Source organism: Camarhynchus parvulus, chromosome 1A (assembly GCF_901933205.1).
Source record: "Camarhynchus parvulus chromosome 1A, STF_HiC, whole genome shotgun sequence".
Lineage (NCBI taxonomy): Eukaryota > Metazoa > Chordata > Aves > Passeriformes > Thraupidae > Camarhynchus > Camarhynchus parvulus.
In genome coordinates, this window is record NC_044586.1 from 1,487,703 (window position 1) to 1,512,409 (window position 24,707).

A 24,707-nucleotide genomic window follows, 5' to 3' on the forward strand; every position below is an offset into this window, starting at 1 on the left:
CTATCCAAGGATGGCCTCAGGTTGTCACCATACCATATTTCTCTGGTGACCTAGAAAATGAGGACAGAGAATGCCTAAACACTTCCTTTCCAAACACGGCAGGAATGCCAGAAAAAGGTAACCATAGAATCATAGAATTGTTTAGGCTGGAAAAGACCTCTGAGATCATTGAGTCCATCTGTAGATCCAGCACTGAGAGTCCATCACTAAACTCTGTCCTTGAGTGACCCATCCACCCACCTGTCCAATGACACTGGACAAACCAACAGTCTATCAAATTTCTCTTCTTCTATAAAAGAATGCAATACAATTAATTATTTACAGAAAGTGTGTGAGAAAGTTCCTTACAAGAATGTAAACATCATAAGGCTTAGAAAATCTTAGAAAATCTTAAAAAATCAGGGTGACACACTGCAGCACTCCAGCTGTGCTTCACCACAGCTGTAACAGCTGAGTGACACACTGCCTGGTGGGTGACGCTGCCCGAAGGACAGCTGCTGGACATGCTCACACCTTGTTCCCTGGCTCTTCTGGGCCCACAGCTGGGGCTCAGACCCCTCCTTCCACCCCTGCCTCCAGCTGCTGAGCTGTGGGAGCCCACCCTGCTCTCCATCCCACCAGCAGCGCTCGCAGGGGCTCACCTGTGGCACAGCCTGGTGGCACTCACCGTCCCGAGGGCTGGCATGGGCACCTGTGCCTGAGGGTCAGCTCCAGGGACAGGCCTGTCCCTGAGCACACACCCAGCAGGCTGGGACACCTCCAGAAGTGCCCCTTCACTCGTGCAGAGTGCAGGAGTGAGAGAACATCCTTCCCCCTCTGGGAGCTCCTCCACTCTGCAGTAAGCCTCCTTAGCCTTAGGCAGGCACAGGAGCTGCACTTGCTGCACTGGCTGGACACACAGACAGCTCACCCACGAGCCCAGCTAAGAGAGACATCATCTATGAAAAGTCAAGCAGCAAAGAGAAGAAGAAGAAAAGCCAAACCTTACCTGGCAGCAGGAATCCCCAGAGATGGTGCCCGCCAGTTTTCATAGGTAAGCTTCCTCTACTGCTCATGTAAACCCACATTTGCATGCACAGAAAGGGGAAAAATTGGAGAGGAAAACCTCCTCTCAGAAATGACCCTGTCTGTGGATGTACATCTTATTCTGGAGGTAGAGGAAGGAAGAGAATGCGGGTGGGGGAACTCGTTTTGTCTCTTGTCTTGCCTGAGCATTTGCTATTTGTCTGCCCCCCATCCTCCTCCCCCACCTGCTCAGGTTTTTCTCCCTCTGTCCCCTCCTATCAATTCCAGGACACTGGGCACACCAGCACAGCAAAGAGGCTGGGTGCCCTGATGGGAATCATGAAGAGCACCTAAACAGCTCCCAGGGGGTATTTTTCTTTGTAAGTTGCTGTAAGTTTGAGGAGGCACGTGACAAAGCTTTGTGGAGAGAGAAAAAAAAAAAACACCAAAACTCTGATCTTATTAATTGCTTAATTCCAGGAAACAGAAGAATTCAAGGGGGAATGGACTTGGGGAAAAAAAAAAAGAGAATGGGGAGTGTGTGAGAGAAGACAGGCTGGAGGGTGGACAGGAGAGTCACAAAGACTTATCCAGTCCTGGTCCTTCTTCTGCTGCCCAAAATCCACAGGGCAATGTCCCTACCAACATGAAAAACCCCAACAAAAACAACAGAGAGAAAATATCCATTAAGGGGGAGGACAGAATTGTATGGGAGAGCCAGTCAAGTCCTTTGCCACAAAGAAAGAAAATGAAAATTTTGAAGATTTCATTCCCACCCTGAGTTTTTCCTGCCACAAGGTCACAGCTGCTGAAACATTTATTTTAAAGTTTGGGTAAATGTGAGGAACATGACTAGCTCCCTCTGTAGTTTGTTGAGCTGAGAGAGGCTGCAAATCCTGTCTTCTGCTGCCCTGTAGGCTTTGATTATATAAACAGAAAAGGTATTAAAGTTAAAAATTCTTCTTCCTTTTCCCTTCTTATTCCCTCCCACCCTCTGCAGTACAGCAGGTTCCCATGGCAGCTAAAACCTCACTCACACAGCCAAACACAGACTAGGCTTCTGCTTTCCTAGATTTAATACAAATTATTATCCTTCCCTTCATTATTTCTCCATTTTGGGTTCTTAACGTGGCTGGAATTTTATTATACTACACCTAATTCACATTTTGTACTTTAAAGTGTCTCGTATCCTTCTTTGCTTTGGAAACTTGGAAATCTATTTTCCCCTTTTCTAAGAGATATTAGAGTGCCTAGTAGTCCACAGCAACTAGTGATTAGGAGACTTAGTGATTATGAGCTCTGTCAGCCTCTTGAAGAGAACAGCTTCCAGGTCATTTCCTTGCATTATTAGGAAAACTGAGTTTACACAATACAGGACCTGTGCTAGTTTTGCATGACCTTTAATCTTCATTGCTGACCTTGCTGCTTTCAAAGATTTCTGACACAGATTCTAGTTATCCTGCCACTGGTAACCTTTACCACACTGTCCTTTAAAATAAGTGAAGTTTCATTGTCAGATTCCTAAATTTGTTATAAAAGTCCCTTAATCCTCTAATCCTCCTAAATTATGCTACAAATTGTATTGATAAGAGCCTTGTCCTCCACACTCCCAGAAAGATACCTACAGACTGGTTTTATGTCCTTTAGAAAGCAGCAGTGCTTTGAAGAACAGGGCCCACAGATTTAGTGAAGTTCTCTCATATTCATATTTTCTAGATTTTTGGTTCATTGTAAAACTGCAGTGTCAGGTTTTTACCACAGTTGGTGTTTTATTGAAATTTTGTTACAGAGTTGTCTTTGACTTCTTTATAGGCAGTGATATCTTAACTGGAACTTCCCCAAAACCACTTGGGGGAGGTATTTTCCATTGTGGAAAGTTCTCTTACACCTCCAGAAGAGTGTCACCCTTCCTTTATGAACTAATTATAGCAGTTCCTCATAGATGACTGTACTTATGTCCTCTACAATGCTTTTCAAGATGCTCAGAGTAAATGAACACCAGATCCTCCCTAAAATTCAGTAAATTAATCTGACAGAAAGTCTCATCCAGGTAGAAATTTCTTGGTTTTCCAGGCCTTGCAGGCCATGGATGTCCCATGGAAAGGCAATGCAGTACATCACCCAGCACAATGCACTACCAAGGATTGAGACATGAGAAACAAATCATTACCAATTATAATACTGGACATGACAACCCTTGTTTGTCACTTTTCAGTGCCTCCCACAGCACAATGACACAAAACCCACTGGAAGCTTGCTGGATAATCAACCAGACAAGCAAGGTTTTGCTTCCCTATAGTCCTAAAAGAAATTGTCTGCTTAGGTATACTTATTCTGTAATTGGAACAAAACCTTTAAAGCAGCTACAGGACAAAGAACCAGACTGAAGCTTGTTCCTTGAGGTCTGTTTTCTTTGCATTCCTATTTTGTATTAGTAGCAGGGAATTAGAAGCCAGACCACCATCATCTCTAAAGCACAGGTTAAATTAATTATACTTGCAAAGCCTTGTCTAGCCAGAGTGAACGGCTGTGACAAGCATGATCTTCATACACAGGCCCACCATTGCACTGACAGCACAGCAGATTTGTGGGCCAGCCTTTGGAAGCATGAAATGTTTCCCTTCCTAAAAGACATTTTAAAAATAAGTATTCCAACAGAATGCATTTTCATCTGCTAGAAGGAAAATACTGTTTAAAAACACAAACCAAAACATAAAAATATCACCTTAAATCTGAATTTAAGCGATTCCTACACCCCAACAGAGAATACATTTGCAACCCTTTATATTGGGCTGCAAAGCAAAGTTACTTATAAACCCTTGATGGAATGAGTCTTCAACTACTACATTGAAACTTGGCCAAATGCTCTTTTAATATTTTAATTTTGCTGACACGTAAATGCTCCAACCCTAAGTAACAAATACTATAAATGTGCAGCTTGCAGTCAATGAGAGGTAGAAATAGGGAAGACATTTGCAGTTTACTAATAAGGCATTCTAGTTTCACTGCCTATAAAATTTTAATTTTGCTTTAGTTATGCTACTCTACTGCTACGGATTATTAATTTCTGGACATTAATTTTCCTCTTCTTTTTGTTGCCAGTCCTAGGAACAGGCTTGGTAAGAATATAAATGAGTAGGAACTCCACTGCCAGAACAAACCTTGGGTATCCATTCCACACCAAAGAACCAGAGACAAATGATACATAAATAATAAATTTGGCTTTTAGAAACTCTTGGGGATTGCTGGGGGAATTTCAGACTTGTGGACTTTCTTGTCCAACTCAAGACTTCCAGATCTATCCTCAAAGAATAGTTTTCTTACCAAAGGAAAGCAAAGCAATAGAAAAATGTTCCAATTATATTTTGGACCTAACTTCTTAGTATTAGGATATGCAAAGTTCCTACTGAATAGTCTCTTTACTCTGAGGTGCCTATCAAATCATTCCTGATGTTTACATTTGCAGCCCCTTGCATGAGACATAAGGAAGAAAAATGTTCAAAAAGAGGAGTGGCAGTGAAGGCCTTTCTTTACTGCACCCTGATCACAGAGCAGTATCACCTCTTCTGTGTCTGCTTTCTGTGCTGGGTATGTGAGGCAATTTTTAGGAGTGTGATCAATGGCTGTACATTACCTTGCAAGCACTTGTAGAAGGTGCTGATGAGGTAAAATGGCTCAGAGGTTTTCCTTCCTGAATGGTTAGTAAAAAAACCCAAAAACAAGCAAAAAACCAAGAAAAAACCCCAACCAACTGCCCCTGGCACTGCACTCAAATGGCAGCCAGGTTTTAAGGAGCCATTTGAACAGAATTACTATGTTTTGTTCATGCAGCACCACACTTTGCAAAGATCCCAGAGGGCCCTGTGAGACTTGTTTGTGAGGGAGTACAACAAACAGGATGAATGAGAAATCCAGTGATGTGACATTCTTCAGGGCAGGAAGCATTTGCACCCACTGGAGCTTTGGGGAGAATTGCTGTGTATAAAGATGTAGTAAGTGAAACTGGAACTTGTCCAGCTCTCACAGATTAATACCATTAATCTTAAAAATAGTCCCATAGCACTTTCCTTAATGAAGATAAGTTCTTTGAAGTAGGTTTAAACCCAAAGATTTTGCCTAGAAATGCAGAGAGAGAAGGTACCAAGAACTGAGCAGAAGAGCTGATTACACTGAAGGTGTTGAATTTGTAGAATATGATGCAAGAACAGTAACAAACAATCACCACCTGCAAGGGATTGAGAAGGGAAGTAATTTATCAGCAACAAAAGGCACATTAAATGAAGCCATTGTGCAGATCTAACAGGAGCCTTCTGCTGTGTATTTCCTGGCTGAAGACAAGCAGGTGCTGCAGCAACCTTTCATCTGTAGCAGACTTCCAAACCATTCTGCCTGTGTGTATCCCAGGTTGTTCAGTGATTACAGCTGGCAATCCACATTGGGTGTGACACAAGCCATCAGAATTTTCAGTTTAACTTGAAACTTGCACCTTTCCTCATGAATTAATGTAAGGTTCCTGTCACCTCTGGCAGTGAAGCTGTTGAATAACAGAGTTTTGACAACTTCCACTGCAGCATGCCAGGTCTCTGGGAATCCAGCGTGGAGTGGTTAAAAATTCTCCTTTGGATGGTGTGACATGGCAATCCCAGAGCTACAGACCCCACAGCCAGGGTAGCACCTGCAGATTACCCCCCTGTCCAAGCTGTTGCTCTTCCACCCCTGCATTAACCACTGACAATACCTGGGGAGCCCGTGGGGGCATCAGGCTGATTTCCACAGGATTTTGGTGAGATAATTGAAGACACATTGAAAGAAAGCATTGCCAAACAAAGCCCCAATAGTTCTCTGAGAGTTGTGTTTGCAGTGAAACACTTCAAGTGCTTTTAGGCAACTGCATTTGCCCAGCAATTAAGGTAATTTGAACATCTGGAAAATGCAACATTTAACTGAGCTGTGAGGGGCTGTACTCATGGCCTCCTTTATGCTTCAGCAGAACCCCAGGAGAGGCAGGCTCATGTGTGTTCTCATTAGCAGATTCACTGCTCCTGCCCTGTTTTATTGCTCAGCTCTTCCCATGGGAACCCCTCACTGTTTGAAGAGCTCCAGAGAGAGTTTGAGGATTTTCAGACAAGTGCATTCCTTACCTTGGTAGCCCCTGCTCTTTGTGATGAGAAGTAGTGAGGCCAAAGTTTGTCTTTGCTACTCCAGTTGCATTCCTCTCTGTGAATATAACATCCATTAATTACATGCTCTTGAGATAATAAGTGTTTGGGACAGACCCGCTGCTGGCTTAGAAGCAGTTCCCTTGGAACAGGTTTAAACATATTTTACTTTCCTCCTGGCAATGATTCTGATTTGTATCTTCCTAATCACTGCCTGGTGCAAATTTCCTTACACTTTTTTTTCATTCAGAATTTTAGCCAGAGGACAAATAAACTGGGGGGCATTTGAAAGCTGACAGCCAGATATGGGGCTGATACTCTTGAGGATTTTGGAATCTGTTAATTTTTCATTTCTAGGAAAAGAGGCTTTGAAGACATGGTTCATCTAGATAATTTTTATGTAACCATTTCAAATCAATTAGCTGAAGAGCTTCCAAGTCTTTGATGAAAGTAGGTAATAAAACTTTAAAAATGGGTAAAATTTTTGACAGCTGTGAGATACTTTTTTGAAATTATAAACAGTGAGCAAAGACAGTAACTAGATGTCAATTCTAGCCCACATAAAAGACTAGTAAAATTTGACACTGAAAAATGACAGCACACTTATCAATATAATGGCAAGAAAATTGATTTCACTCACTGATGTCCCACTTTAACAGATTACTGCCATGATTAAGATGGGAAACTGTTAAAGTAACACATTTCATTTTCTCTGGAAGCATTAGTCACTGTGCATTGCTGAATGCTGCCCTGTAATACTGACCACATCCAATCCAAATTCATTGGATTGAGTGGTACACTGACGATGGATGCTGAAATACTGGTTAGCATTAAAGAAGAATGGTTATAATGAGGCTTTCCACAGATTGGTTGAGTCACAAATGATTTAACATGGGATTTATTAGTGATCTGAAGCAAAGTGCAGAATTCTGCAGGTAAAAGTCTCAGGAAATCAGATACCAATAAACATGACCTTGGGTCACTAACACACACCAAGCAGGGCTGGCAGTTGAAATGATAATTCAATATATACAAGCTTTCACTGGATTTGAATCAGTCTAAAGAGGACACAAGTCATTTGTAGTCTGACACTTAAAGCTGGGCACTGAAAGCAATTTTGTTCAATAAAGGAAGAAGAAACACAGCCACCAGGATACCACAGAATTATATTTATGTTGTACATTTGTCTTCACATTGCAACATCCACATTGTTCATTTTGTGACAAGTATTTCTAATAGTTTTGAATACATATTTACTGTATAATACATTTTACCAAGAGGCACTTCCAGTAATTCTGGCAAAAAGGAGCTTCATTATAGTGTCTAACTTACAAAACAGTAAAAATAAATAATGTTTATCTAAAAGATTTTTTTTCCTGTACAGAATCTATTTTGTACAAAACATTTATCAGCCATTAACTAAATCACTTAACAAATACTTGTGAAGAGAATATATTAAGTATTGCTACATGTATCGAGTGCAAGATACTAGTGAAAGGAAAAGAATTATTCTGTTTATGAAAATCACCTAAAAATACAAGGCCTTGTTCCTGAAGTGTTTAGAAAGGAGAAGCTTGGTTACAACAATATTGACAATATATAAATATAAATTAACGTATGTAGTAGTACTTAGTGAAAAGAACACTGTGTTAAAAACTGGCGTGTACAAATCCTAAACAAGATGGCACTTCTCTGCATTGCCACTTTGGCTGGCAGTTAATTTTTAAAATATTGCTTCAAAAGAATTATAAAGGTACACAAAACCCTTTGTCAAATAGAGCCGTATAAAATTACACTCCCCCCATCTTTTTCTCACCTTTTGAAGTGAAAAAAAAAATCAAGGAGGGATTGAATTTGTAGTACATGAGTGATTTGTGGAAACTTGCTACTATAGCTGAGTCTGAATAAGCATCATTAAAATAACTTTGCCCCAAGGTCCCAGACCAGGAGCCAACCCTCACAGGACAGTATGTAAGATCACCAAATTTCTCAGTGTTTCCTGAAGTAAAAAAAAAAAAATATTGTCTGGCCTGTTGCAAATTTTAAAATAAAAAAATGTGTATAATTTGGCCCTCAAATCTGGGGGGGGGGTCAAGTGCTTCAATTATATTGGCACACCCGAGATTTTAATTTAGGAAGGGTTGTAATCTTGCTAGGTTAATTTCTTGATTACCAAAATTTTTAATTTTTTCAATCACATCTTCTACATGATATACATACTTGAATATCGTTACCCAGACAGGCCAAACTGCATTGGAAAAGGATTATTTTTGGAAGGTATTTCTTCCACAACTGGAGGCAAAGGTGAGAAAATGTGTTTTTGTTGGAAAATATTCTAGATGTTCTTCTATCAAAAGCACTAAAAAGAAAAAAAAACTGCCACCCATCAGTGAAAATGTGATTCTGTTAAACAAACGTAACCCACAGTATGAATCACTGCTTTTTGAAAAGTGAACTTAAATTACTTTCCATCATGCAAACATCTGATATTGATTATTCAAGAGAAGAAGACTTAACATCAGAAAAGTAATGATCAAAGTACGCTGACATGGTTGAAATATTAAAGATATCATCAACACCAAAGAGCAGTTATTAATGTTTGCTTTGATCTTTTGGGACACCACCTGCAGTACTCTGTCAAGGTTTACAAACACCTACAAATCAACATTTCGCATTCAAATACAGGTTTTTGTTGTGTTTCAGGATCAGGCAGGAATTTTGAGAAGGAAAGTCAGCTTTAACAGACTTTAGCAGCCTTTCTACCTGAAGCAGTATGTACACAAATGGCAGACCCCTCGCTGCTTTCTCTCTGACCAGATCACAGAGCTTTTTAATTTTTTATTCTTTTTTTTTAGGAAGGCATTGTGTGACAATCGCTAGGGCCAGAGGGGGAAAATGAAAAGCACCACCAAAACCTCTCAAGTCCTTTAAATAAATATTTAAAAGCAAAGAGCAGTTGCTAATTCACATCAATTGTTTCTAAGCATTTGCTGCAGTACAGGAAGACAGCATTGAAAATTCAGCCATTATTTGATCTGATTTCTATGGTTTTGCCTCAGGACAAGAGAATTCAGCCATAAAAGCACACATGGCTTGTGGCAAAGTCCTGTGTACCTGCTCTTACGCTTCCACATAGAAAACAGGAATATTTGGATTTCCCCAACTGATTCACTGCTCCTTCCACACCTGCAGGTTTCAGTGGTGCTCCCCAGAGCACAGAGACTCCCTCTGGCATCCAGGGCAGAGCAATTCTCCTCTGCTGCCTCATTCCCACATCTCAGACATCCTGCACACACAGCTTTGGGAGCAAGAAACCACTGGCACAGACTGGCAACCTCAAAAGCTCAAAAGAAATATTCTTTTTTTTTTTCCTCCTCTTGCATCAAGCAAAGTTTTCCTTGATGAAGGAGAATTAAACAACTTCAGTTAAATTTTTTTTTTATTTACTACACCCTTCAGCTTGACAGACATACCCAAGGCCAGCTGGTTTCACCTGAACCTCACCAGCAGTTTTACAGGAGCAAGCACTGGGGGGAAAGTCGGTGTACACCTCACACTGGCAGGGGTTCAGACTGCACAGTGCTCACCATTTCATTTTTATCAAAGAACTGTTGTTAATAGCTCAAGCTCTTGCCTTTTGTGCCTTTTGTCACTGTGAAAATGAACTGTGCAGAAATACACCAGCAATGTTCTGCCCCCAGGCTCCTGAGGAGCTTTGTCCTCAGGGCTCACTCAGGTGATATCTGCATGCTGCTGAGGTGGTGAGATGCATTTTTCATCAAAAGAACACCTGCCTGCCAGGAAAATCCCACTAATGGCCTCTGAATAAATCATAATGAGGTTGTAAATGGAGAATAATTCTCACACTGCTCCCTCCAACACTGGAACTCAATATCTACCACAGCAGGGGCTAAACCCTGCTTTGATTTACCTGCAGAGGAATGTTGTTTTCCTAAAACAAAGTGATGAAATTCAAAGAAAGATCTATCACAATAAATTGCTCTCAAAAATACTGGTGCTATTTTGCTCTAAATCAAAGTTTGACTCCAATAATTTTGCAAGCTCTCCCAATGTTTCTTAAGATAGCTCTCACCTAATTTCTATGATTCTTTCATCTGTTCTGATTCTTTCAAATTGTTCAAAATCACTTAACATGTATTGTTCTCCAAGATCCCTGGATGTTCTTACTTGTTGATTCACTGAAGAATAGAAAAATAACTCTCGTGCTCTAATTAATGGGATAATTATCTTCTCTTTAACACTGCCATCTTTTTGACTGATACTGCAACATCGAGCAGCAATTAACCTCCCAGAAACTCTATGTTTACTCCATTTCAGCAGGACTACATTTGCTTTTGAAAGAAAAAGAAAATAAATTTTGTTTTATAAAGTCTGGTTGATAATGGACTATGATTTCCTTTCCTCCTTCCCACAGAATGCAGGTTTCACTTCCCTCCTGCCTGTGTACAACCCCATCCACTCGAGGACCGATTTCCCCAGCTCTGAGCTGCCAGGGAGGAACTCCCAAGTTCTAAGGCCAACAGAGAGGTGAATCCTTCACTGTGGGAATGTGTTTCTGTCTAATCTTCTGCCCACGAGGCCATGGGATGCTCAGCAACTTCTCCTCCTTACACTGAACCCTTCCTTCCTTCCATGTGATGTCAGAACATCTCAGCAGTGGCAGGACTTACATGGACTTTGCACAAGAACTTCATTAACAACGAGTACCAACCACAAAGATTTTGCTCCATCAGACTCATGGCTAAGCTTTACAAAATGTGCAGGGTTCATTCTGAAAACTGACAAAATTCTCTAGGATTCCAAGTCCATGTTGCTGACAGCTTCCCCACACCTACTCAGCTCACAGGTCTGTGTGGATGCCTACACAGAGTCCTTATAGGCTCTGATGCTCAATTTGGCAAGATCCTTGCCTTCTTCACGCTGCATTCTACTTCCCAGGGCATTTCTGAAGAAAGATGGGACACCAGAATTTCAGAAAGAAAAAAAAATCTAGTAAAAAAGCAAACAAATTTAGATTTTTAAAAGAAAACAAATGAACTTTATGTCAAATGGAATCCATAGAATGGGACTTGGGAGGGAAATTTGCTTAGTTGCCAAATGGGACCCTTAAAAGCATCTATTTGAACCTCTGTAGCCTTAACTTTCTTCCAGATTCAGACCACCAGGATCTTAAGAAATTCTAACAGTGGTACCCTAATGGTAAAGACCGAAATCCATCTTTAGGCTGATGATGCAGAGAGAAGTTCACACATGATGTCAGAATAAAAACTGATTAAAACTATCCTGGAATTATTAACAGAAGCATTCTCAAATCACATCTTCCCTGGGAACCATTTCCTGCCATATTATGACCACCCTGTCACATTTGGTGACACACAGCTCTGTGTAAAAGATTTCATTCACACATGAAGGCCATCCAAAATCCTGCCAAAAGCACAGCAAAATCCCTTTTCCCTAGATTGTTGCAACATCTCATCAAACACCATCTTCCTACTGGAGGGAGTAGATGATTTTCAGAGACAAGTGTCAAAATGCTCTGCACATAAACATAGCTAAAAACAAGCTAAGATTTTGGAATTAGAGCATAAATATAGAGCCAACTATGGCCCTTTGAGCATGGTGGAATCTATTGTTTTTAGACACAGCATTTTTGGCTTCTTAAAAGCTAATGTCTCATATTCCCCCCAAAAAAAGGTAATTAAATAGTTAGGGGCTTTCACACTCTCATGTGTTCCCTCTGCAACACAAGTGTAAGGACAGAAGTTATATTCCATGGTAAACACCACGTGACCATCAACAGAAGTGCCAATATAGGGACAAAAGTGTTTACATGTGATTGCTACATGACACACAGAGTCCTTTTGTCACTGCACTGGGAGCTGCAAGCACTGCAAAAGCATTTCAGGCAAACTTCAAGACTAGAAGGGAACAGGATCAGACACCAAGTGCCATTAAAGTGGGAAAAACAAATTATCCAAATGGAAAAAATAATCTAGTCTTTCTCCTCTTGTTTTTAAAGAACAGAAAACTAAAGTACTTCAGGTTTGCCACTGCAAAACACCATTTAAATGGGGGTTGCTTTCTTTAGTGTCTACCACACTGCTTTACATATGTACCAGGAACTCATATCAACATTGTAAACATACCATCTAAAACATGACCATTTGGCTGATTGAATACAATTAATTTTCTTTTATTTAGTTTTTCTTCCTAAAATATTTCTTAGGCTGTGGATTATTTGGTGCTTGCAACACCAAAGGACTAGACAAAGTGAAAACCTTCTGCCTCCAAAAGGCTGCTGTAACTGCAGGTGAAAAGTTTTTGCCTCCTTTGGACTAGAAAATATTAAAAGCCCCCTAAATAACCTGCTTCATTATCTATGAACCCCAAAGCCAGAAAAAAATTTTTTCACATTCTTGACAAAAAATCTCTCTGGTATTTTGTGTTATATCTAAGCCAACCTGGAGATTTCCTGATCACTGCCTGCCAGACATGCACTTCAAAGACTGAGAATCAGTTTCATAAGAAGGGACCACCTGCAGAAATTGGATTACTAACTATTTGAAGTGGGAAAAAAAAATCATCTCTTACCAAGCTAAGCACTCGTAGCCACTTCAGCTTCTTCACTGGAATTTCTTTCTAGTTTGGATAAAAACAACAATCATTCTCATTTTAAGTCTGTCAGCAATTTCTTCATCATAAAGGTCCAGTTCAGTGACTGCTCCCATGAACAGGCTGGGGTAGCAATGGTGTATCAAATTCTAACAGCTGCCTTGGCAGTGCAGAAAAACAAATTAAAAGCTAACACTAATTTTACTTAATGGCAACCAAAAATGATGACTAGAAAAATATCATAGTTTAATTTCAGCATATTTTTAGACAACTTTTCTTAGTTACTCTTAGTTCTTTCCAACCCTGTGTATGCCAGTTTAGAGGAATATGTGAAACCCTACTTACAGGATTTTGCCTCATTCTTGAATGCTTCTTCATAATTTTACCAACTGAGCACCCACTAACAATTGCAGCAATAGAATTTTTTCCTCTTCCAGCAAAGGCAATATAAACCTCAGTATTAAAATCCAATTGCAGTGATTATGCACTGAAAATTGAGAAAGAAGTGCTTGGAGAGATGACATTTTAAAGCATCTCTGTAAATTTAATTTTTAAAGGACAGAATGAGGTATAATAAAACCTTCTCATACTATAAGGTATGCATATCACTTGCACAAGAAAAGCCCAAATAAAATGACCAAAGTGACTGAAGAGATATGAAAACAACACAAGCTGGAATTGGTGGAGACTTGCTGAAATTTTGGAGACAATGTTTTTCTTTTGAATGGATTTTGCTGTGTCCTTTCCCTTTAAAACAGCAGTGCAATTTGGGTCTCTGCCTTCCTGATTTCACTGGAAAACACTTCATAAATATTCCTGCAGGTAAGAGCATTCAGAACCTGCCCCAGTCACTCTGCTGAAAGGCAAACACATTTTCTACTGCTAAGAGTAGGACAGGGCAATATCAGGAAAATGCAACAACAAAAACCCTAAATCCTCTTTTCAGCAGACAGAAACACAAAGCAAGAAGGAACTCTGAAGTGATAACACACCTGTGATTGGCTTTGATAGAGAATGTTTTCCAACATTTTGGGGAGGTGTCAACAGGAACATGAAATTTGGTGAACGTGTAACAATAGCAAGAGGTGATGGGTGTAATGCCAGAAATTTAATACAGAAAGGACTTCTACAAACTCTGCCTTTCACAAGGAATCTTACTCTCAAAAGTAACCCTCTTCTTGGTGATGGGCTGCAGAATCAAACTAAAAAAGGCATACATAGTCAAAGGAGTTCTGAGAGATACTAAAGTTTATATATAAACTCTTTCTGTGGGAACAAATCTCTAAATTGTGGGGTACTGCTTGGTGCTGCCAGTCCCCAAGAGCATTAATATTTTAAAGCCTTGATCCTGTAGACTGCTGGTTTCCCAGAAGGGTCTATACAGATTACTCAAGACTTTATTTGTGGGGTTTGGAAATGGCTACACTGTATAAAAATGTTTTTGTATTTATTTTTTAAAAAATTATCTTTACAAAACAACTTTTCCCTTTTTTTCTTTTTCTTTTTTTTTTTCTTAAAGATATCATTATCTACAGGAACCCATAAAAATTTTTCCATATTTACATCTAGATAGCTAATCATTGACAAATATATCGTGAAATAAAATATTGAAAGTGAATATCCAACCTTTTAAATAGACATTTGGCTCACAGCATAAACAACAGAGAAAACAAATGAACAGAACAACAACAACGAAAAAAAGATCTGCTGTTCTTACAGGCCTGATCTTTTTCTTTCTGTTAGAAAAAAAAAAAAAAGAAAGAAGAAAGGAAAAATATATTGGTGGGATCAAACATGCTGCTCCTAAGCAGAATGCCAGCAACAAACTGGCACTGGAAACCCAAGTTCCGTGAAGCCCATGAGAGTAGATCCTGGGACACCGAGTGCCCAGCCCACCAGGACTGGCACCTGTGCCCAAGCAGCTCCTCATGCCCCCTTTGCCCTCTTCCCCTGGCCCCCACGCTCCCCTTCCTTTGTCCCCCAGCAGTTTAGCTTTGTTCTCAATACCACATTTGGTGATGGATGCCCAGAGGCAGGGCAAGGGCAGGAGAGGACAGCGCCCACACACTCTGCACCTCGCAGTGCGTTCACTCTGCAGAGCACAGGCAGGGCCAGCCTTCTGCAGGGCACAGGCTGCTGTGCCAGGCACTGCTCCCTCTGCAAACAGCCCTCCTGGCACATCCCTGTCACCAGCAGTCCTGGAGGTGCCCAGGAAGAGGAGGAGGTGATGCCAGCACAGCTGGTAGGGCCAGAGCAGCGCCTGGGCTGCTGCTGAACAGAGGCTGCCCGCAGCTGGAGTGCAAACGGGGACTGGAGGGAAAGCAAAGCTCCTCAAAATTGTTCCCTTGCAGGCACGAATTCTCTAAAATTCTGGCCTTCTGTTTGTTGTGGTATGCTGGGACATGTGCTACAGCTAGTGTGGTAAGAACTCAGAGCATGCTGTATTTCCTCACATCCTCTCACACTTGCAAACACCTCCTCACTCACACATATGTGTTGGCAGGATACATCAGCATTCATATAAAGCTTTGGAACTTTTATCCCTCAGCATTAAGAGCAAAAAGCTACTTAACTGGTACCTTACTGTTAACTGCAAATGTGCTTCAGAAGCAGCATTTCCTCAGATAACTTTCTCCTGTAAATATCACAGTGACCATAATATATCATTAAATGTAATTTGCTGAAGTGTGCAGCCAATAACCCTGGCTATATATATATATATTTATATAATTCCACCCACCCCCAAATCTCTTCAGAGAAAGTCTGTAAAGCCGGTGTTGCAGTGTGAAAGCTTCCTTGAGCAGAGGAGTTTAAACAATGTACCTCACCATAAAAAGGAAAGAGAAACAAATGAAACAGCTGTAGGCGCATTATCCCGTACTTCTACAGTGTTGTGTCTAAATGCTGTGCTGGCTTGAGAAAGAGTCTGTGCACGAGTCAATCTGTCTTAAAATACTGCTGTAAATATTGTCATTGGTTTGGTTCTACAGTTGTGTTCTCCTCTTCATCCTTCTTGGCCTTGCCTTTCTCCTCCTCCTCCTCCCTGATGGCCTGGATTTGTTCTGAAGATTGGTGCAGTGGGGATTGCTCCGTGCCTTGCTTCTCCGACCCAGCTAACCTCTCCTCATCCTCAATCACCTTCTGCCACATCTTGTGGTTCTGAAGCAGGTGCTGAGTGATCTGACAGTAGATTTTCCTCCTCTTGAACTTCTTCTTTCCTGTAAAACACCATGTGACATTAATGTGCTGGTTTCTACTGGAGAAGGAAAAGCGACTGAAGGCATAGGAAGCAGACACAGTATGCTATGACAGATTTTTAACCCCCAACATTTGAACAGTGTTAAAATTCAGAAAGCTGTGCCTCTCCAGATCTTGGGGAAAGTTTTCTGCACAGTTTGAGCCCCAGCTTCATCCTATGCCAAGGCTGCATGTTGTGCCTGACTCAGCTGCTTACAGAGGTATCTAGTCTTTAAATGATTATGCAGAAAACACGTTGCTGAGCTGTTTCTGCTCATTTTACATCAAGTTCTTAAAGACTCTGATCAACACACTGTGCCCTCCTCATCCCCAATAGATCTCTGCTTGTCCTAGGGGGAAAAAAAATCCTGATTTTGTTTTCCTGCATTCCATTTTCAAAGTCATCCATTGCTCCCCCATCACAGTGGAGGTGACCTTAAAGCTTAAGCACAACATGGCTCTGGCAGCAGCCTCAGCTCTAAAGAAGCACCCATACAGCCAAATACTATCACAGGGAGCTTGCTTCTCTTTGCTTTTGAAGCACCAGGTCCCTGCTCTCAGCCTATGAAGTGTCTTTGTCCCTGGTGGTTCCCACAGCTCCTGACACACACTACAAGTGTTTTGCTGTCTGAAGGGTGTTTTTTTTCCTGTCAATATAGTCTGTCCAACACAAATTCTTAACTCCTTAGCAGTACAAAGTTTGAAAAATTTTCCTAGTCATTAGCAGTGACAATGGCCATCACAGAGCTGAAATAACAGCCCCTCCAAAGACAACTGCTGCTTTTTCTTTAAAGTGGGTAACGTAGAGGAATGTTTTGTACCAGATAAATTTGCGTGGATTAGTATTTGCAGGTTGCCTGAAGTATGTCTGTGTCAGGATCCAAAACGTTTAGCCCTTGAAGCTTTTGAACTGGAAACAAAGAGCTTTTCACTGAGCACAGACCAAATCCAATTCAATCCTTCATTAGAAAGCCCTTGGTTCCCTGTAGGAAACCTTCAGGTTTAGCACTAATAAGAAGCCCCTCTGCTGCCAATGCTACAGCAGGACATTCTCTCCTGGGTTTCCCAGGTGACCCCACATCTTGCTGTTCTCTGCAGACACTTTGCTGTGGAGCTAAAATTTGTCTGAACCACTAAAGACTGAGTCTGTTTAATTCTTATACTTGCATAAGACCTTCAGAGCAAGTACATGCTCCTGTATAGTAAAAAAAATTAAGGCTACTTCAAGGTTATAACTCTTAAATTGATCTCAACTTCTTCAGTGAATTATCAGGACCTAGATGAAGGCATTTTCATAAAAAGATCTTTACCAACATCTATACCAGTCTTAAACTCTGTGCATCTGACATCTCAATCTTTTACTGTTTCATTTGAGAAAGTTTAGAAAGTGCAAAACTGGGTTGATCATAGGCACACACTTCTAAGGAACTATGAGGCCCCTATATTGACACAGAAGAGGTCACAGAAGCCTGAGTAAGGTCCACACAGCCACAGAGAATTTAGGGGACCTGAAGACAACAATTTGCCACACATTAGTATGATGGAGAAGAGGAGCATCCCCCATTTGGTATGAAAGAAATAGAAAGAACTTGTGGAATATTTCAAAACTTCTGATACTTTAATTTTTAAAGCTTTGAAAACCATAGTCTAAAACACTATAGTATTTGGGTGCTATAACAAGGTAAAGAAGAAAACAGGAGATCATTAAAATCAGTCTGTTTGCAATGTGAAAAGAGTTAATAATGATCAGTGCTTTTAACCTGCAAACAGCATTATTTGACTCCACTGGTGATACAGAAGAGAAGTGAATAGAGACATTAAATGAAAGGAAACCAAGGATTTCAGAGTCAGGTTAGAGACATCATGGATATATGAGAATATCCTTCATATTTTTTTTAATACAGCAGTATCAGTTTCAAGCTTTGGGGTCTGTGTTAATTCAGTTTCATACATTTCCTCCTAGCAGGCACTTCCAGAAAGGCCAATCTGCCACAAACATGTGGCTCTGCCTGTTACAGAACTGATAGATCATAAAGTGATAAATTAACCCATGGGTGTTACATTACTTGGTGTGTACTGTTCTCTATGAGATTTTTTTTGTGCATGTGAATGTGCTAAACCTAAAATATGTGCAAGGGTGTGTGTGTGTTTGTGAAAAATAGCAATGAGTAAAAATAAATACAAACTGTTTACCTCTGGATCTTACTAGAGATAAAAGGTTAATTCTGCACATCAGGAGACACAGATTTTAGTTCCACATCCATATGTGACTTACTGCACTCATCAAATCTTTCTCAGCTTTCCCAACAGAAAACAGGGAAGATACCCAGGCAGGGCATGAAAGAACATGAGTATTGGTATTTCATGAGTGCACTTTAGGCTGCTGTTTCCTAAAACTTCTGGATACAAGGGAGAGAGAGAAAGATGACTCAAAGGAGGGAAATAAAGGAACAGCAGTAGAAAATTCAGAGGGAGAAAGAACATGAAAGAAAGAAAAAGGTAAAGCAGGATTAAACTGATTAAAGGAAGAGGTCTACAGTTGCAGTAATTTCTCTTAAAAATCACTTCCCACAAGTGCCTGAAATCTCCTTTCAAGGTAAAAAACTTTCATCTCAGTACAGCAAATATTGGCAGTGTTGCCTTTCTAGAGGAGAGGCAGGAGAACATGAGCTTTAGTTACTGGTTAGCCAAATGATGCAGCTCCCAGCACACAACAAAGCAATGTTCAGTGCCAATTCTCTTCCCACTCCACTCCATGTTACCTTGAAGAGATGTGCATTAAAATGATTCCATTGTTAAGAACTCCTTTACTCCATCAGCATTGTGGATCCTCATTCTATTATTCCTGTTTGTCATGTTAACTCATGGAAATGTGAGTGTTTTCCTCAAAAAATATTTTCCCATACATCCTTTTTTCAACTGAAATTCTTGCAGTCTATCAACACCAGTCCTGAAAGAGTCTAGAAAGCCCTCATGCACAGATGATCCACCACCAGAAACCCCAGCTAAGGTAGAAATAAGTGCTGGATCTAAACCACATTGGTGCTGAAACCATGGAGCATCTCTGTGCACAGTGTAAGTGGCTACAGCTCCTCCAAGGACATCAAGGACTCACTGTCACTCTGGAGGGGGCCCGTGCTGAACCTGGCCAGCTCACAGCCTCTGCTTAGTGTTTTGGTCACTCCATGGAACTTGTTTTGTTGGAAAATGGAAGTGTCAACCACTTACTGGATTCGGCGTTTTCACAAGTTTCCATTTCTGCCGTTTCCTCCTCCTCCTGCTCATCAGTGTCTCCTGACTCATCACTCTCTTCTATCCATTTTCCTGGCATCAGCCCTGCTGAGTCATAGGAGTTGCAGAGTGGTCCCACGATGTGTGTGATGAAGGACTCCTGGAGGTGTGCCAGCTGGGGAGCAGAGCGGTCCATGAAAGGGCTGATGGGCAGCCCCAGGCTGGCCTCTTCATCACCCTGCAGGTGAAAAACAGCTGTCATTCCTCACAGCTAAACGAAACAAAACCATGCCACAAAAAGGAGTAAAGCACATCCAGCCAATTAAAAATGCTGAAAGGACAACATTTAGATGCCAGCCTGTTGTATTTGTGGGGTGCCCCAACGAAGGCAGGAATGATGAATCTGACTCCATGTTTCAGAAGGTTAATTTATCATTTTAAGATACTATATTATATTAAAGGATACTAAACTAAACTATACTAAAGAATACAGAAAGGATACCTAGAGAAGGCAAAAAAGATAATAATGACAACTCTTGACTCTTTCTGGAGCCTGACGCAGCCTGACCCTGATTGGCCATTGAGTCAAAACAATTCACATTAAACCAATGAAATAATCACCTGTGGTAAACAATCTCCAAACACATTCCAAAGCAGCAAAACACAAGAGAAGCAAATCAGATAATTACTGTTTTTCTTTTTCTCTGAGGCTTCTCAGCTTCCCAGGAGAAAAATCCTGGGCGAAGGGATTTTTCCAGAAAATGTGAATGCCACACCAGCCTGGCACTTCCATCATGACAGTGCCATCGTGTCAAATGGGCACAGTTACAGCTCTTTTCTTGTAGGAACTGCTACCAACCCACTACCAATAATGTGAATTTAACAAGGATGAATTTAACAATGACTCTGCGGAAGGATGCCCCCAGCCCTGAACTTTACACTGTGTGAAAACTTGAAAATTGTTATTTCATTTCTTTCTTCACATTATTAAAAAAAAATTCTTTCTGACTGTGTGATTGTTAGTTCACAACAGCCTTGTTTACAGGGAATAAGACAACTTCTACATGACAGGGCTGTCTCACCAGACCAGTTTTGTTATTGACCTCATCCTTATTAAAAGTAACCTGGAGATGTCCTTTTGGCTTTGGGTCATAAATATTTGTCTCCTGTGACTATTAGAATGATCCCAATTAAAGCAATGTATGACATTCATTTGCTCAAAACCACTCAATCTTTCCTGCAAAGCTTTTTTGGGGGAGAGAGAGAGAGGCATAAGATGAGGTTTTTTTCTCTCTTCTCTTGATGTAAAATAAAGTAAAACTTCATTGCAGACCCAAATCTGATATACTCAATTCCCTATCACAGCAAAGGTTCTGGTGATATCAGTGAGCTTTCAGCTGAGCAAACATGACCAGACCAGATGCCATCTCCCCCCCAAAAATATCTAACCTCCCTAATCAAGCCTGATATGTAACTGATTGCTGCAATACAATACAGAGTTCTATATTATGGAATACATGTTAGAATTTGGAGATGCATTTTCAGTTTCCATTATGTTTGCTTATATTTATTGCCTTGTAATGTAAATTTTTCAAAAGTAATGGTCTTCACAGCTGACTAACATCTATCCGTATTTGGTGAAGGCCAAAAACAAGAGCTAAATTTTGGAGTACAAACAGCAAATATCTCATTTCCTTGTGTTTTGTTTGCTTATTTTATAATAACCAACCCTGAAATGTTATGTGCAATCATTTTAAACAAAATATTTGTGTTGACAAAACACTGAAACATGCCATCCATTCTTGAAATAGCAAGCACATTAAGAAGAGGTGACAGCTTGCTCTTCTTTACAGAAACATGTTTGAGATTGAAACATTGTCCTAGCTCTGAACTGGGAGAAATGCTGACTGTTGAAATGTTTACAAATTCTTTTTTATTGTTCTGTTAAAACATGATTTATTATGAGAAACATCTTGCAGTGCAGTTTTTTTAATTCTGATATGTCTGTCTTCAAATAATTCTACTGGACATGTGAAGAGAAGGAAACATCCTGCAACAATATGACACAGGATTTTGAATAAGCAGTTTTTTAATAAGCAGTTTTTATGTATATGGGAGTGAAATTCTTGAAAGGAAATGGTGTTTATTGTAACAAAGATATTTCATTATTTTCACAGCATAGGCTGAATCCACATATGTGTAAATTTTGATAATACTTCCAGGAAAATTCAAACTTCCCATAAAAATCTCCTTTTTAGAAATGAGAATATGAAGACTTTTCCAGTCACAGAAAAAAATCTAATGCTTAAAACCACAGTGAACATGGTTTGATACACCTCTTGTAGCATATTAAAATAAAGAAAAATAGATTTTAATAGAGATGAAAGTAACTGAGAATCTAGCTCATCCTCCTTAGTGCAAAAAAGAAATCCAAAAAAGAAAATGTTCTCTGTTCTGGATCCCATTTCTGAATGATGGGAAATAACACAGTCTCATTCTGTGGAACAGATAACACAATATCTTCCCACATCTGTATCCTCACAAGCTTGATTCACTCTCCAAGGCTTTGCTGATGTTTATATATTGGGGCACTTCCCTCTGATATAACTTTTATGGGAAAAAAGGAAAGTCATATCCTACATCTGATTGCTTCTGTCTGCATGCACTAGTCACCCACACAAGCTTTCATCATCACCAGAACTGTGAAGCACAGTTTGTTGGGACAGAGGTCATGAAGAAGAAAAGGATTTCCTGAAAGAAAATTTGGGGCATGAAGGTTGTTTTGAGACACACTCTGTTTGTTTAAGAAAAAAAATTAAAACAAAAATGGAATCAGCTATATTCATACTATAGGTAAGGCTTGTTGTACTTTCTTTTCTTGGGAGATTTGAAAGAAAGGAAGAAGCTTCAGGTCAGTGTCTGAATTATGTCCCTTTCCCTGTCTCTTTACATTCTCCAGAAGGCAGCACCAAATCCTGGCTGGATATTTTTTTCCCAAACTGTAAGTGCAGTAAATTTAAGGGAAGTTGAAAAAGCTCTAAAAGGGATTAGTCTGTGACTCCAAGTTACTGCACAGCCTCCCTGAGAAGTCTGTGGGTTGTCTAGTTCAGTTATTTAGCCTGTTTGCTTCATCTGGAAAAGAAAGGATGTGGAGTTTAATCTGACCAGAACATCCAAAATGTTCCCACTCAGGAAACAGGAAGAGTGTGGGAACAGTCCTGACCCTTGCACTCAGCAGGGCTAAATAGTTTCAAATGGGAAAATTAGGTTCAATTAAAGGCTCCCTTACACCTAGAAAGAGAGGAGCAGTGCCTGGCTGTATTCCCAGGGTTTCTACATCAATCTGTGCCTCTCCTCCTTCCTTGTGCCACCAGCATGGCCCTGCATAAAGAGTGCAGTTGTACTGACCAACCTCTGAGAGCTGCAAGGGCTGTCTTAAAACTGAAATATGGCTCTGGGAGCAGCTGTGTTTGGCCTGTGATGAACTGAAAGCCAGTGCTGCAGTCCTGCTCAGCACATAAAGGTTCAGGTTGTGTGAACAGAGGTGTGGCCTGCAGAGGAGCTAGAACAATCCTACTGCTCTGTTTAGACCATCTGAACAAGGACATTGTGAGACTACATGTCAATAAAAGTGTGAGACTGCAGAGGAGAGCCATGAGAAGCAGCTGATGTCTTGAGAGAACACAGAAGGAAGAATGAAAACTTGGTTTGCGCTAAAGAAGAGAGAAATGACAGCCATGATGGAAAGAAAAAAACAGGAGAAAAACAACAGGAAAAAAACAACTGGAAATAAAAGAGGAAAGGAACATTTGTTCACTATGCCAGCGCTTGTCCACAGCGCCAGACTTAAACTCCAACCTGTAGAAACACCATCACCAGAGGTCTCTGAGGACACATCAGAAACTTCAGTGACAAATGGACTTTCACTTGTCTAGCAAATAAAATGGATGAATGTGACTCTAACCAACCTCTTCACCCTTACTCTCTGTGACTTTTCACTGGCCAGCAGCACTGTCATGCAGCAGCTTTGGAATGCCTTTACCTGCTCATAGAACTCGTTGACGATGCCCTCTGTCCACTGCAGGTGCAGGTCCTTGCACTTGGCAGGCCCGTTGATGTCAGCCAGCTTGATGCACATCTGGCAGACCAGCAGGCGGTCATTCTCGTTGGTCCAGTCAATGCCAACATCATCATTCACCTGGGAGACAGGGAAAGGAAACAGGATGGTGATGCCAGGCAAAAGAGGAAAATCTGATCTGGGCTATTCCAAAATATATTTAGCTGTTCAACAAAATCACTAGCATAAGCAGGTGAGCTAAGCCCAGGCTGGAGTTAACAATATGGAAAAGGGAAAAATAAGTGAAAAGCAATATAATATATATATATATTATTTATAATATAAAAATATATTATAAATATAATACAGCAGCCAAAAGGACATTCAGGGGAAATAGAAACCCTTTTTGCTCGATGCTCCCAAGGCCCACAATCTTTTCTGATTGTGCCCCAGAAACCCAAACTGAGCTCACCTTGGCGTTGAACTTGGCCACGAAATCAAAGTGCTTCTTCAGGTCAGTAGCCAGGATGGCCTCGATGACGAGGAAGCGGAAATGCTTGAACTCCACGTGGTCCAGGTTGACCAGGAAGTTGTACTCTGGCCTGGACATGAAGAGGTTCCAGGCAGCAGCAGCGTGGTGGTTCTCCAGCACGGAGCGGTCGTTGTACAGCACCGCCTGTGGAAGCAGCACAAGGGGCAGCTGAGGAACATCTCAGCAAAATCATCTTGGAAAAACCATGTTGGCAGAACCATCTCTGCAAAATCATCTACACAAAACCATCTTGGAAAAATCATCTTCGCAAAACCTTCTTAGCAAAATCATCTTGGCAAAACCATCTCAGCAAAACCCTCTCAGCAAAAGTATTTTCTCAATATCATCTCAGCAAAATCATCTCGAGCAAAATCATCTCGGCAGAACCATCTTGGCAAAACCATCTACACAAAACCCTCTTAGCAAAATCATCTTAGCAGAACCATCCTGACAAAATAATCTCAGCAAAATCATCTTAGCAAACCATCTCAGAAAAAGCATCTTGACAAAACCATCTCAGCAAAACCCTCTCAGGAAAATCACAGCAATGGCTCATCCTGTTTCAGGCCACAGGTTGATGGCTAATATAACATAGGTGTGTGCTTCCCGGATTGTCAGAATGAACCTCACTTAATGAATTATTTCTCTTTGCTAATTGCACCAGGCAATTGTGTCCATGCAGGACTGATTCCAAAGACAGAAACAGGTGGAATTCCAGTGTGTAACCTGAAAACATATACTCAGCCTGACAGATATCTCAGGGCTAAAATCCAAAATGGGTCAAATCTTTATCAAAATAAGATGCTAAAGTCTCATAGGGATGGCAATTCCATTCAGAAAATAACAAGAAAAT

General features: G+C 40.6%; 1 protein-coding gene across 1 annotated transcript in view; it reads right to left on the bottom strand.

The window, feature by feature from the left end:
* Nucleotides 1-15,497: 15,497 nt before the first annotated feature.
* The window catches only part of PDE3A (phosphodiesterase 3A), a 209,125-nt gene continuing 199,915 nt past the window's right edge, over nt 15,498-24,707 (bottom strand). The window contains exons 13-16 of the mRNA XM_030960122.1: nt 23,795-23,998; nt 23,308-23,463; nt 19,263-19,503; nt 15,498-16,015 (exon numbers count right to left, since the gene is read on the bottom strand). Of these exons, the coding sequence (XP_030815982.1) occupies nt 15,768-16,015; nt 19,263-19,503; nt 23,308-23,463; nt 23,795-23,998 (849 nt within the window). The 3' untranslated portion in view covers nt 15,498-15,767. The remainder of the gene's footprint in view (nt 16,016-19,262; nt 19,504-23,307; nt 23,464-23,794; nt 23,999-24,707) is intronic.